General features: G+C 39.4%; 1 protein-coding gene across 7 annotated transcripts in view; it reads left to right on the top strand.

Moving 5' to 3' along the window:
* LOC140478845 (talin-1) overlaps window positions 1-13,249 on the top strand; it is a 259,303-nt gene that overhangs the window by 155,396 nt on the left and 90,658 nt on the right. For 6 of the 7 annotated variants that reach the window (XM_072572322.1, XM_072572364.1, XM_072572353.1 and 3 more), the window contains 7 exons: window positions 8-188; window positions 1,297-1,410; window positions 4,710-4,818; window positions 8,083-8,291; window positions 8,780-8,878; window positions 8,988-9,044; window positions 13,029-13,200. In XM_072572322.1, the coding sequence (XP_072428423.1) occupies window positions 8-188; window positions 1,297-1,410; window positions 4,710-4,818; window positions 8,083-8,291; window positions 8,780-8,878; window positions 8,988-9,044; window positions 13,029-13,200 (941 nt within the window). The remainder of the gene's footprint in view (window positions 1-7; window positions 189-1,296; window positions 1,411-4,709; window positions 4,819-8,082; window positions 8,292-8,779; window positions 8,879-8,987; window positions 9,045-13,028; window positions 13,201-13,249) is intronic. The other variant, XM_072572382.1, reaches the window with a different exon arrangement.

Genomic DNA, 13,249 nt, shown 5'->3' with positions numbered 1-13,249 from the left:
TTTGCAGGTCTACTATCATGCAGCAACAGTTTAACAGAACTGGAAAAGTGGAACATGGATCTGTGGCATTACCTGCAATTATGCGTTCTGGAGCTGGAGGTCCAGAGAGCTTTCAGGTTGGAACAATGCCAGCAGCCCAACAACAGGTGACCAGCGGTCAGATGCACAGAGGACATATGCCTCCATTGGTAAGAAACTATATTTAAATGAATGAAGATTTTAATTATTATGCCTCTGGATTAATTCATAAAATTGCTGTTTAGAAATATTTGGAATTGGTGCATATTAATCAGGTCCCCTCTAAATTCTGCTCCACTGCCTTATGATACATGCTTCCACAGGTATCTGGCTGATGGTTGTGCTTTCTGGATTTTATTACAGTCATTATACATAATATTTGGTCATCAGGTGTCACATGTAGGCTATACCAAGTAAAGATGGTAGATGTTCATTCCTAAATGACATTAGTGAAGGTGTTGGGTTTTTAATGACTGCCAGTGATGATTTCACATCACCATAACTGAATCTAGCTTCATATTCCAGAATTATTAACTTATTGCCCATTAGTAACATATCATGATTACCTTAGCCTGGACATTGTGGAGTAAGGTGGTTGGCCTTTTGCAACCATCATGTTCGTCTTGAGACCTTCAAGCCACCTACTAGTAACCCATCAAAGTAGTTGGACAAGGCAAAGTTTCCATAGATTTCCACAGACAACTTCATCAATTTTTGTAAACATGCAATAAAATTATTTCTTAGTCATAGAGCAAAGGAGGGGGAGAAGAATTATCCTTAAGGTTTTTCTGTCTCCCATCCAACAACTATTAAGTAAGCACCAAACTCTTTCTGTCCATCTCTGAAGCATGTTGAATTGATCATCAGGAAAGCAGTATGTACTGGAAAATGATTGGGTATCTGCGATTACAGTTGGTTGATTGGTAAAATTATTTTCTATAACTTCATAATTGTAGCTTTCTTGCCTTCATGTTGGAGGACTAATTAATACCAGGTTTTAACTCTAGAAAGGACATTAGTAAAAGGTGTGTGTTGAATTTGAGTATTTACTTTTGAACATTTCAGCTGCTCTGCATGTTTTATTGGGTAGTATTACTGAAATTTATTCATTAAACATTTTGGAAACCTATTTTCTTTGAAACAAAACCTTGACTTCTTTAGAGCAATATTTTGTGTGCTGCAGATTCCTTAATGAACTGCCAGTAACATTGAGAATGAATGAATGTTTTCTTTAATACAGCGTAACTAAATTACAATTTTTATAATTTTCTTTTTTAGACATCTGCACAGCAAGCTCTCATGGGAACTATTAATTCCAGCATGCAAGCTGTACAACAAGCAACAGCTAGTCTGGATGATGTTGATGCCTTGCCGCCCCTTGGACATGATGCCGTAAGTTAATTCTGATTAATTCACTGAACCATTGTATACTTATGTTTAGTAATAATTTCTTGATCTGTGTATTTAGGTGCAGGTGCATAAACTTATGCATTCTTCAATGCTTCTAGATATGCCAAGTGAAATTAATTTAAAATGGATGTGAAGAACTCTCACCGTAGCATCATTTTGAGAACATCAGATTATTGAATTTTGGTTCACTTGACTGAAGTGTTGTGACTGCTAGTTCAAGGATTTGTTTTTTCCAAAGGACATTAAAATTATGCATTGCTGGAAATAAATTTACTTCAAACTACTTCATGTTTAAGATCATGATACAAAGTGTTAATAACAAATTCAGAGCTAGTCGTCATCCTTTCAGAGGAATTGCAGATCTATACGCAGCAAAAGCTCTTCACCGTTTTCCTGTTAAGTCAGTGTTTAGAGGCCACATTATAAATTGTGCAACACATAGAAAGGGAAAAATGCAAAACATCTGCAACGTGCGGCCTTAATTCAACTCATAGAAACTCAATACAATGTTAATTGCTTCTATACTAATTTATTCCTCATGTAGTTGAACACACTACTCATGAAAAGACCCCATTTTATCCCATCTGGACTACAGTGGATCTGTTCCGAATGTAGAGAGGTAGCTGGTTGCCTGAGGGAAACTAATGCTAATTTATTAACTTGAGCTGCAGAGATTTTTAGTAATTTGAATGACTGCTATGATAAGAAATATGCATACCATGATTACATATTGTATATATTCTTAATTAGAAAAGAGTCTTCTTTGTATGCATCCAACATCTATCATGAGTCAAAAAAAGAGATTGCAACCTTTAACAGGAAACAAAGTGTGTTGCTGCAATACAATCCTGCAAGATGGGATTCAATGTACCTATAATGAATTTCTGAACTGACAATTAAAATTAAATTGAATAAATTTTATAAACACATTTTAAACGCACCTAAATTTGAGGCTAAAGCAGAAAAATGTGCTTGCTTTGGTAAGGTACAAACTGGGTAAAAACAAGGGCTACAGATGCTGGAAACCAGAGTCTAGATTATAGTGGTGCTGGAAAAGCACAGCAGGTCAGGCAGATAATCTCTCCACTCTGCAGGCACCCTACCTCTATTCCTAATGAAGGGCTTTTGCCCGAAACGTCGATTTTCCTGCTCCTCGGATGCTGCCTGACCTGCTGTGCTTTTCCAGCACCACTCTAATCTAGACTTAGGTAAGGTACGCCCACTTCTCTCAGTTTTTACAAAAAACCTCCGTGATGGTCCCCATAAGCCACCAGATTTGTAAAGTTAAAAAAGACTCCACTCTTTAAGTCTGTCCTGATGGTTATGCCTGTATATCACTTGGGTGGCTTGCTACTCTACCACCTTTAGAATATCTGTAGTCAATTGTCACGTAAGACCAAAAATGGTTACAATATTCTAAATTTAAGATTTGTATTATCCAAGTGTAATGCTGATCATTTTATATTTGATGATCCTCATTATTAATCCATTTAGAGTCCATTGATGCATCACTTGAATTGAATGTGATTCCTATCTAAAGCAGCAATACAAGTTTAGCATTTTGTGGAGTGCACTATTTTGTAGTTCTGTGGTTGAGTTGAAGTTAAAAATTGAGGCATTGAATGTGGCAACAGAACCTCCAAACAGAGCTTATGAAAGGCCACTGAAAATGAGGGGCTTGATTTCAGATATGGGAATTTAAAAAAAGCTTGAAGGACTGCTAAGTAAAATGAATGAATGAATAAGTGTAATCATAACAATCTGAATTAATATGCGCATTATTTGTTGGGGAAAAGTGACAAAACTGTTAATAGGTATGTTCAACAGTCAAGGACAATATTCAAGATTCCAGTCTTTAAGTATCATACCCGAATAGAAAATTCACTTGACTTTGTTCTGAACAGAAAGATCTTTCTAAACTAAGCAACTCTTGGATCTGCAATGGTTATACTTTTGTAAGCAAACGTGAAGTTAACTGATTAGATTAGATTCCCTACAGTGTGGAAACATGCCCTTTGGCCCAACAAGTCCATACCGACCCTCCGAAGAGTAACCCACCCAGACCCATTTCCCTCTGACTAACACACCTAACACTACGGGCAATTTAGCACAGCCAATCCACCTGACCTCATCTTTGGACTGTGGGAGGAAACCGAAGCACCCGGAGGAAACCCAGGCAGACACTGGGAGAATGTGCAAACTCCACATAGACAATCGTCCAAGGCTGGAAACGAACCTGGGACCCTGGTGCTGTGAGGCAGCAGTGCTAACCACTGTGCCACCATGCTACCCCAGCTGCCTCAGTGTTAGTTAAAATGAAACAAAGAAAACCTAAAAAAAACTGCAGGTGTTGGAAATCTGTAACAAAAGCAGAAATGTTTGAAGAAACACAACAGGTCTGACAGCATCTGTGGAGAGAAAGCAAAGTTAAAATTTTGGGACCAGTGACCCCGAAATAAAAGGATTGCATAATGGTCAGCCTGGGAGAATCAATAAGTCCATGAGTAGCTGGCAATAATAAGTTCTGTTAGTAGCCCGTGTGATGACGAGGCCTGGTGTAGGAGAGTTTGGAGAAAGGACGGAGAAAAAGGTGCTCGGCCCTAAAATTATTGAACTCCATATTGAGTCTTAAAGGCTGTAGGATCTCCAAGAGGAAAATGAGATGCTGTTCTTCCAGTTTGTGCTATTTTATCTCATTTAGAGGAGGATAAACATCAATGCATTCTAAATAATTTGTGAGAATGTGTTCCTATTTTAATAATTTTGGTGGCTTAAAAGTCCCCTACTGGATTAACAATATAATGAGAAAACTACCTTTATAGCATAAAGTCCTTTACTTTAATGTTGCATGAAGCCTAACATTTGTGATAAATGTGTACTGCTTGCTAGAAGTTCAATTACTGCGTAAAATTGATATATTGTATAAACATTTTATTATTCATTTAAATCTCGTTTAAATATCAACATACCATCAATGTAGATTTTAAATAATTAATTGAATACTGATCACTTTGAGATTTACTCCAGAGACACACTATCATTCACCAGTTGAGTTGTTATTTTGCTGCTTGAGGTGCTTGTCACATTACAAACCGTATATAAATCTGGCCTATTTCTGATAAATACATTGATCTTGCTTTTATGCTGTTATCCAGCTCATCCTGTCGACCTAATGATGCATTGTGTCTTAATAATTCTATTGACAATGCAATTCTAATTTTATGTCAAAATAACGTGGATTTGATTTTTAATGTGGAAAGTTTATTGTTTTTATGTTATAGGCCTCAAAAGCATGGAGAAAAAATAAAATGGATGAATCCAAACATGAGATCCATTCACAAGTTGATGCCATTACTGCAGGCACAGCATCCGTTGTCAACCTTACTGCAGGTCAGTTGAAGAGACAAATAGTGTTTTTCCAGTGTGTTTTCAGAGGATGAAATGAAATCTCGCATTTAGCAGGATCACTGGGGAGCATTTTAAAGTAATAAAGTTCGGTACAGCGAGTCAGAAAATTGTGATTGTTCTCGAAATCAAAATGGTTACAGTAAAGCAAGTGCCTGTTGAGTCCACCTTGGCTGTCTATAAGACTAGTCCCACTGTGTCAACCTTTGGTATTGTATCAAATCATATATCTTGAGATGTTTATCCAATTCTCTTTTGTAAAGGCCACAATTGATTCTACAACCTCTCAGGCATTACGTTCCAAATCCTAACTGCTTGTGTGTGAGCAAGAGAATCGACATTTCAGGCATAAGCCCTTCTCCTGCTCCTTGGATGCTGCTTGACCTGCTGTGCTTTCCCAACAACGCACTCTCGACTCTGACCTCCAGCATCTGCAATCCTCACTTTTTCCTACGTGCCCTCCTTGCAATAAAAGCCAACGTTCCACTTTCCTTTCTTGCAAACTAGATTATACTGGGACTATCTGTCGCTGTGTCTCTCTCGATACTATTATTATAAATCCATGGGATCAATTCATCATGTGCAGTATCACGCATACTTAAAAATGAGTTTTCAGCCTGCTAAAGCTGCAAGACAGAACTATGTGCAGGTTTTAAGAAACATGCTATAGACAGAGCAAAGTTCTACAGTCGTGCTGCTTCCAATTATGAATGTGGAGGCCAACTAAGGAGCTCACTGAAGGAAGAAGTTCCACAAGCATTGTCAACAATGGAGGAGCTCAGCGTGTTGTGCAGAAGCATTTTGAGCCATTCTCTGCTGGAAGTTCTGAGTGGATGATTCACCTTTGCTTCCTCCTGAGATCCACTGTATAACAGATAGCTGTCTTTTTGATTCATTCCACAATCTCAAGGAAAGCCTGAATTCAGAATGAAAGCTTTGGCTCCTGACATCATCAGTAGTGCTGTAGACACTTTGAGTCATAGAGATATAAACAGATGCTTCAGTCATGGAAACAGATGCTTCAGTCCAACTTGTCCATGCTAACCAGATATCGTAACCTAATCTAGTCCCACTTGCCAGCACCCAGCCGGTATCCCTCCAAACCCTTCCTGTTCATATACCCATAAATGTCTTTTAAATGTTGCAGTGGTACTAGCCTCCACCACTGGCAGCTCATTCCATACACATACCACCCTCTGCGTGAAAAAGTTGCCCCGTAGGTCTTTTTTTATATATCTTTCCCCTCTCACCATAAACCTATGCCCTCTAGTTCTGGATTCCCCCACCCCAGGGAAAAGACTTTGTCCATTTATCCTATCCATGCCCGTCATGATTTTATGAACTTTTATAAGTCCACCCCTACGAACCTCTTGCAAACTATTCCAATACAATGACAACATGAGAATCAAATTGCTCAGACATATCCCAAAGGCCTGCTTCTGTGCTTTATAACTCTGACTCTATTCTCAATTAGAACAAGATTAAAGACATAGGCACAGGAGTTGGTCATTTAGCCCCACAAACCTCCTCTGCCATGCAATGGAATCATTACTGATCTGACACTCCTTACATCCATTTCCCACCTTTTCCTTGATTTTCCCCGATTGACAAAGAATTTATCTATCTCAGCCTTAAAAATGTTCAAGGACTCCATCCCCACTGCTTTCAAAGAAGTTTTAAGGATTCACAACCTCAGAAGAAATTCCTCCTCTAATCCAGCCAATTGTTTCTACTTTGTGTTAGCAAAGTTACAGGAGAGGTCATTGGTATTTCTGTCAAAAGGCACTTACTCAGCAACAACCAGCTTACTCCTCAGTTTGGGTCTGGCAGAACAACTCCGCTCCAAAGAAAAAATCTACGACCAATTATTTTGGCACCAGGATTTCACCCAAAACACTCAACCTCTTCTTATGGCCAGTCTTTCATCCCAGGATCCTTCCTGTAAACTTCCCCTGGACCCCCTCTAAGTCATCACATCCCTCCAACCCAGCACATCCGCTGTCTTTCCTGCTAGACTTACCTTCCTATCAACTCTGGATTAGTGGTGCTGGAAGAGCACAGCAGTTCAGGCAGCATCCGAGGAGCAGTAAAATTGACGTTTCAGGTAAACGTTTCGTCGATTTTACTGCTCCTCGGATGCTGCCTGAACTGCTGTGCTCTTCCAGCACCACTAATCCAGAATCTGGTTTCCAGCATCTGCAGTCATTGTTTTTACCTTCCTATCAACTCTGACCAACCCTCCCTCATGTCTTTGTAGTTACCTTTACTCAATGGTAATACCACGTCATCTGATTCCAGCTGATTCTTCATCTCAAACTGCAGGCTGAATTTTATATTCTGATCACAGCCCCCCAGGAGTTCTTACACCTTAAACTCTTAATCAAGTTTACGTCGTTACACATCACCAAACTCAGAATTGCCTGATCCCTTGTGGACACTTCCACAAACTGCTCTAAAAGATCATCTCATGGACATTTTGCAAATACCTTTTCATGGGATCTACAAAAACTGACTTTCCCAGTCCTTTTGCATGTTGAAACCCCAGATGATTATTGTAATAATGCCTTTTTTAAATGTCTTTTCTGTTTCCTGATATATTTTCTGTCCCACATCATAACTACTGCTAGGAGGATTCTACACAATTCTTATCAAGGTCCTTTTTCCTTGTGGTTTCTCGACTCTACCCACACAGATTCTACACGTTTTTACTATCACTTCTTGTATTGATTTAATTTCATTTCATTTCTTACTAACAAGGCAACCCCAACTCCACCATCTGTCAGCCTGTCCTTTCGAAAGAACATGTATTCTTATATATTTAGTTCCCAGCCCTTGCAGTCACGACTCTGTGATAACTTATAATATCGTACAAGCTCATTTACCTTGTTTTGTATATATTTATTTTGTTTCATGTGCATTTAAGTACAACCCCCTCAGTCCTGCGTTGACACCCGCCGCAACCCCCCCCCCCCCACCACCCCACCACCACCACCCACACACACATCTTTCTCATAGTTGTCCCCTTACCTGCTGTGCTTGAAGTTAGATTCCTGACCCTTTACATATTCTGTTCTATTACTTGTTCTGGAAACTTTAATAACCTCTCCTAGGGCTGCAGTGCACCCACTCCCCCCACCTCACAGAACAGGAGGGTAAATAGCAATTAGTTTTGAAGAATTCAAACCTCAAAAATCAAACTGAAAATGTGCCAATTATAGTACTATTTTTAAAACCATGCTCATTTTACAGGAGATCCTCTTGATACAGACTATACAGCAGTTGGATGTGCTGTGACAACAATCTCCTCAAACTTAACTGAGATGTCAAAGGGTGTCAAACTGCTTGCAGCCCTAATGGAGGATGAGGGTGCAAATGGACAACAGCTACTGAAAGCAGCCAAGAATCTGGCATGCGCTGTGTCAGAATTACTCAAGACTGCTCAGCCAGCTTCTGCTGAGGTAAGCTATCTTCTATTCACAATTTTTAGGTTAAATTATCCTTCTGATCTAAATTTGTTATTCCCACTTGACAGATGTGCAAGGACTAATTTAACTTGAAGCTCCTTAATACGCAAGAGTTTGTAATCAACTATAATTTGCAATCAATATTCATGTGGACGTAATGAATATTTACTGATTCAAATTCCTAATCAATATATTTATTACTCGCTGCTGGAAAGATAAAACAGAGAAGATAATTCATTATTTACAGCCTTCTGATCAAATTTACCCAATGAATTATTTAAAATGTAGCTTATTTAAGTCACCAATCATTGTGAAGTATTAAAGACGCAAACAATTGATAGGTTGAGCAGATATTGATGTCTAACAGCCCCTACAGTTAGACCACTCCTTTTGGCTAAAGTCAATATTCTGCCACAGGTAGAATTTGAGTTTTCTTTCCCAATTAGATACAGAAGTTTGAGGTTTGATATTTTACATTTCAGCCTCGCCAGGTCCTGCTTACTGCTGCTGGGACTGTTGGTCAAACAAGTGGTGAGCTTCTTCATCAGATTGGGGAAAGTGACGCAGATCCACGGTTCCAGGTAAGTGCCAACCTCTATAAGACTCATTTCAAATTTTATTTACCAAACATTAGTAATTTAAATTATTGATCTGATAACATTGTTGGAAATTTATAAATCCTTTGTACAGTTTTCTGTAGGTGCACAAAAATACGCAAGGAATATGTCAGGTGTTGCTTTCAAAACGGTAATTGTAATTCATCGAGCCATTTCATTGAATAAAGCAATTTGCTGTAATTTTTTTCCAAATATATAATCAAGATTGTCAATAACATTAAATCTCAGAAATTATACTAACTGATTCAAATGGAAATTGGATTACATTTTCCTCTAGTAATTGTGAAATAAAACTGCTTTGCAAATATTCCATCTTGCATTGCTTGAAACTGACTGGTGTAGCTCTGGCAAAATGTAGTTTGGCAATGCTGATTGGACAGAGTTCTTCAGTGAATCCAACTTGCTGGGCAAGGTAGTTCACTTTACAGGTGCAAATGCCCGTATAAGGACTGCTGTTATTAGGATATGTAACATGGAGAATAAAAAAAATCTAATTGTTAACTTGTGTAGGATTGTAGTTACATTGATGGGGCAGGACCGGGCAGGATCTTGCAGGATGGTGATCCCCTCAATCCGTGCTATTTTCCTTATACTCTTCAGGTCAGAAGAGCTGTACCATGTTGAAATGCTGGTAACAATGTGATAAGAATAAAACTGTTTCCTTAACCAAGGAGATTTGCCAAGGGGCCACATGGTAGACTGTGAAATGAAATAACAGCCCCTCTTATTAGAGGCGTACTGGTATGGATAGTGAATTGGCTGACTGGCAGAAGGCAGAGAGTGAGGCTAAAAGGGTAATTTTCAGGATGGCAGGATTTTGCAGGGTTATGTGTTGGGGGTGCAACAATTTGCATCATACATCTAACAAGCTGGATGAGGGTACTTTTGCTAATTTTGCAGATGAGACAAATTAAAGGTGGAGGGACAGGTAGTGCTGAGGATGTGGGGAGGCTGCAAAAGAACTTGGACAGGAGAGTGTGGGCAAAGAAGTGGCAGAGAAAATGCGATGTGGGAAAGTGTGAGGTTATGCACTTTGTTAGGAAGAATACACAGACTATTTACTAAATGGGGAAAGGCTTCAGAAATAAGAAGCACAAAGGGACTTGGCAATCTTAAATCAGGATTCTGTTAAGGTTCGTGTGCAGTTTCAGTTGGCAAATGCAATATTAGCATTCATTTCAAGAAGGCTAGAATATAAAAGAGGTGATGTACTGCTGAGGCTGTACAAGGCTTTGATCAGACTGCATTTTGAATATTGAGAGTAGTTTTGGGCCTTGTATCATAAGGGAGGTTGTGCTGGTATTGAAGGGGATCAAAAGGAATGATCACAGGATTGGAGGGCTTGTCATATGAGGAGTGGCTGAGGAATTTTGGTCTGTATCTGAGGGACTTTAGAAGAATGAGGGGGAAATCTGATTGAAACTTCCAGAATACTGTGAGGCCTGGATAGAGTGGGCTTAGAGAGAGACTAGGACCCGAGCCATAGCCTTAGAATAAAAGGAAGACCTCTTTTAGAACAGAGATAAAGAGGAACTTCTTCAGCCAAAGAGTGGTGAATCTATGGAATTCACTGCTATAGAAGACTGTGGAGGCCAGGTCATTGAATATTTTTAAGACTGAGATGGATAGGTTCTTGATTGTCAAAGGGATCAAAGGATGCAGAGAGAAAGCAGGAGAATGGGGTTGAGCAGACTCGATAGGTTGAATGGCCTTATTTCTGCTCCTGTATCTTATGATCTTAGTCCCAGAAGACCATAAGGTTGCTCTCTCATTAGAGAGATGACTGGCAGTAGCTTAACCACATATCAGGTGAGCGGCAACATTCAGAAGGTGAGACCTCCATGGTAACCTCAGCTGATATGGGAATTGAACCTGAGGTGTTAGTGCAAACCAACTATCCTGCCAACTGAGCTAACTGACCCCCTCCCACCCTGCCATAAGACATAGGAGCACATTAGGCTATTCGCCTGCTCCATCATTCGTTCGTGGCTGATGTGTTTCTCAGTAGCTTTCTCCTGCCTTCCTCCTATATACCTTGATCCCCTTACTATCTATCTCTGTCATAAATATAGTATTACAACTTAGTTTCCACAACCTTCTGCAGCAAAAGCTTCCATAAATTCACCACTCTTTCATTGAAGAAATTCCGCCCCATCTCTAAAGGATCATCCCTCCATTCTGAAGCTGTACTCTCAGATCCTACTCTCTCCTACTCGTGGAAATATCCTCCCAACATCCACTCTGTCCACACCATTCAGTATTCTGTAAGTTTCAATTAGATCCCCTCCTCATCCTTCTAAACTCCATTGCTTATAGATACAGAGTCCTCAAATGTTCCTCATAAGCTAAGCTTCTCACTCCTGGGACTTTTCTTGTGAACTTCCTCTGAACCAGCTCCAGGGACAGTACATCCTTCCTGAGATTTGGGGCCCAAAGCAGTTCACAATACTCCAAATGTGGTCTGATCTGAGCCTTATAGAGCCTCAGAAGTACATCTCTGCTTTTATATTCCAGTCCCCTCAAAACAAATGCCAACATTGGGTTTGCCTTCCTAACTGCTGACTCAACCTGCAAGTTTACCTTGAGAGAATCCTGGACTAGAACTCCCAAAACCCCAAGTCTCTGCACTACCTATCTTTTGTATCATCTGCAAATTTATCCAGAATGTCCTCAATTCCTTCATCTAGATCATTCATGTATGAAGTGAAAAGTTGTGGTCCCAATACTGACCCTTGTGGATCACCACATGTCACTGGGTGCCATCCTCAGAAGGACCCTTTTAACTCCACACTCTGCTTCTGCTAGACAGCCAATCTTTTATCAATGCTAGCACCTTGTGTCTAACATCGTGGGCCCTTATCTGACTCAGCAGCCTCCTGTGCAGCACCTTATCAAAAACCTTATTGAAGTACAGAGAGATAACATCCATTGGCTTTTCTTTGTCTAATCTGTTTGTTACTTCCTCAAAGAATTCTTGCAGATTTGTTAGGCATGACCTCCCCTTGATGAAACCATGCTGACTTTGCCCTATTTTACCATGCACTTCCAAGTAGTCAGAAATCTCATCCTTCACAATGGATTCCAGGGTCTTACCCACAACTGAGGTTCGGCTAATTGGCCTGCAATGTTCCATCTTTTGCCTTACTCCCTTTTTAAATTATGTTGACACCATCTAGATTAATGGATTAGAAGTGATCAGGAATGACTTGGAAAGAAGGTGAATCAGAGCAGAGTGAAAGTTAAATTATAAGAGGTAAATTAAAGGAAAAGAAAGGTGGGCAAGATTTCAGTGACACAAGCAAAGCAGCATAAAACATTATGCAAGTTTTAGTAATTCACAACTTCCCAAGCTCTTTAATTATTTGAGCTTCCTGGATGATTTGTATATAAATAAGATATTGTTCACAGGCTGTTATTTTTCCAGCAAATTGTGGCCCAAACTTTCTTCTCAATCAGCATTCGTTAGAGGCAAGTCTTAAAGATCTGAATGTTGTACTGATCTTGAGTGTAGAATTTCAGAGTGCTTAGAATGCCTAGAACAGAAAATGTCTTAATTTCGAAAGCTGGACTAATTTAGTTTCATTCAGATCAAATGAACTAAGTCAGTTTGATGCATCAGCAGCACCAATGATCAAAATATCAGCAGTTAATCACCCCTGCAGTGATCAAGTAATCCCAGTGCATGTTGGGATAAGTGCAAAGTCTTAATTTAGCTCAAATTTGTGACAAATTAATACATTCCTTTTTGATTAATTTTATTTGCATTGCTTCGATCCTTTTTTTAAATGCTGTTATCATGGAATCATTTATTTTAACCTGGTTTTAAATTGTATCTATAGCTAGAATTACTGGGCAGGCAGGTGGAGGAGAAAACTGTATAAAATTTACTAAAATGTTTTATACAGAACATATTTGTATTGTCCGGTTAGCCTGATGTATTATGTAAAAGTAGTCTGCAGTCAAAGTAGAGCAAATGCAGTTAGTTAGTGTCATTAAAACTAGACAGTGCTTTTCAATGTTTGGAATAACTGTCATCTATGTTGACAGTGTAATTGCCTCAAAATTAGCAAGCAGTAGTACATGCCATGACTTTCCCTTTTCTGATAACTTCTAGGACATGCTTATGCAATTGGCCAAAGCTGTAGCAAATGCAGCAGCAGCTTTGGTCCTGAAGGCAAAGAATGTGGCTCAAAAAGCAGAAGATTCCGGATTACAGAACCGTGTCATTGCAGCAGCAACGCAGTGTGCGCTTTCCACATCACAACTGGTAGCTTGCACTAAGGTAGGTTTCGAGCACTATTGGTTCCAAACAAAGCTTACAGCATTTCATTTGAA

Source organism: Chiloscyllium punctatum, chromosome 1 (assembly GCF_047496795.1).
Source record: "Chiloscyllium punctatum isolate Juve2018m chromosome 1, sChiPun1.3, whole genome shotgun sequence".
NCBI lineage: Eukaryota > Metazoa > Chordata > Chondrichthyes > Orectolobiformes > Hemiscylliidae > Chiloscyllium > Chiloscyllium punctatum.
Note: the sequence above shows the minus strand (reverse complement) of the source record. Positions and strands in the feature narration are given on the sequence as shown.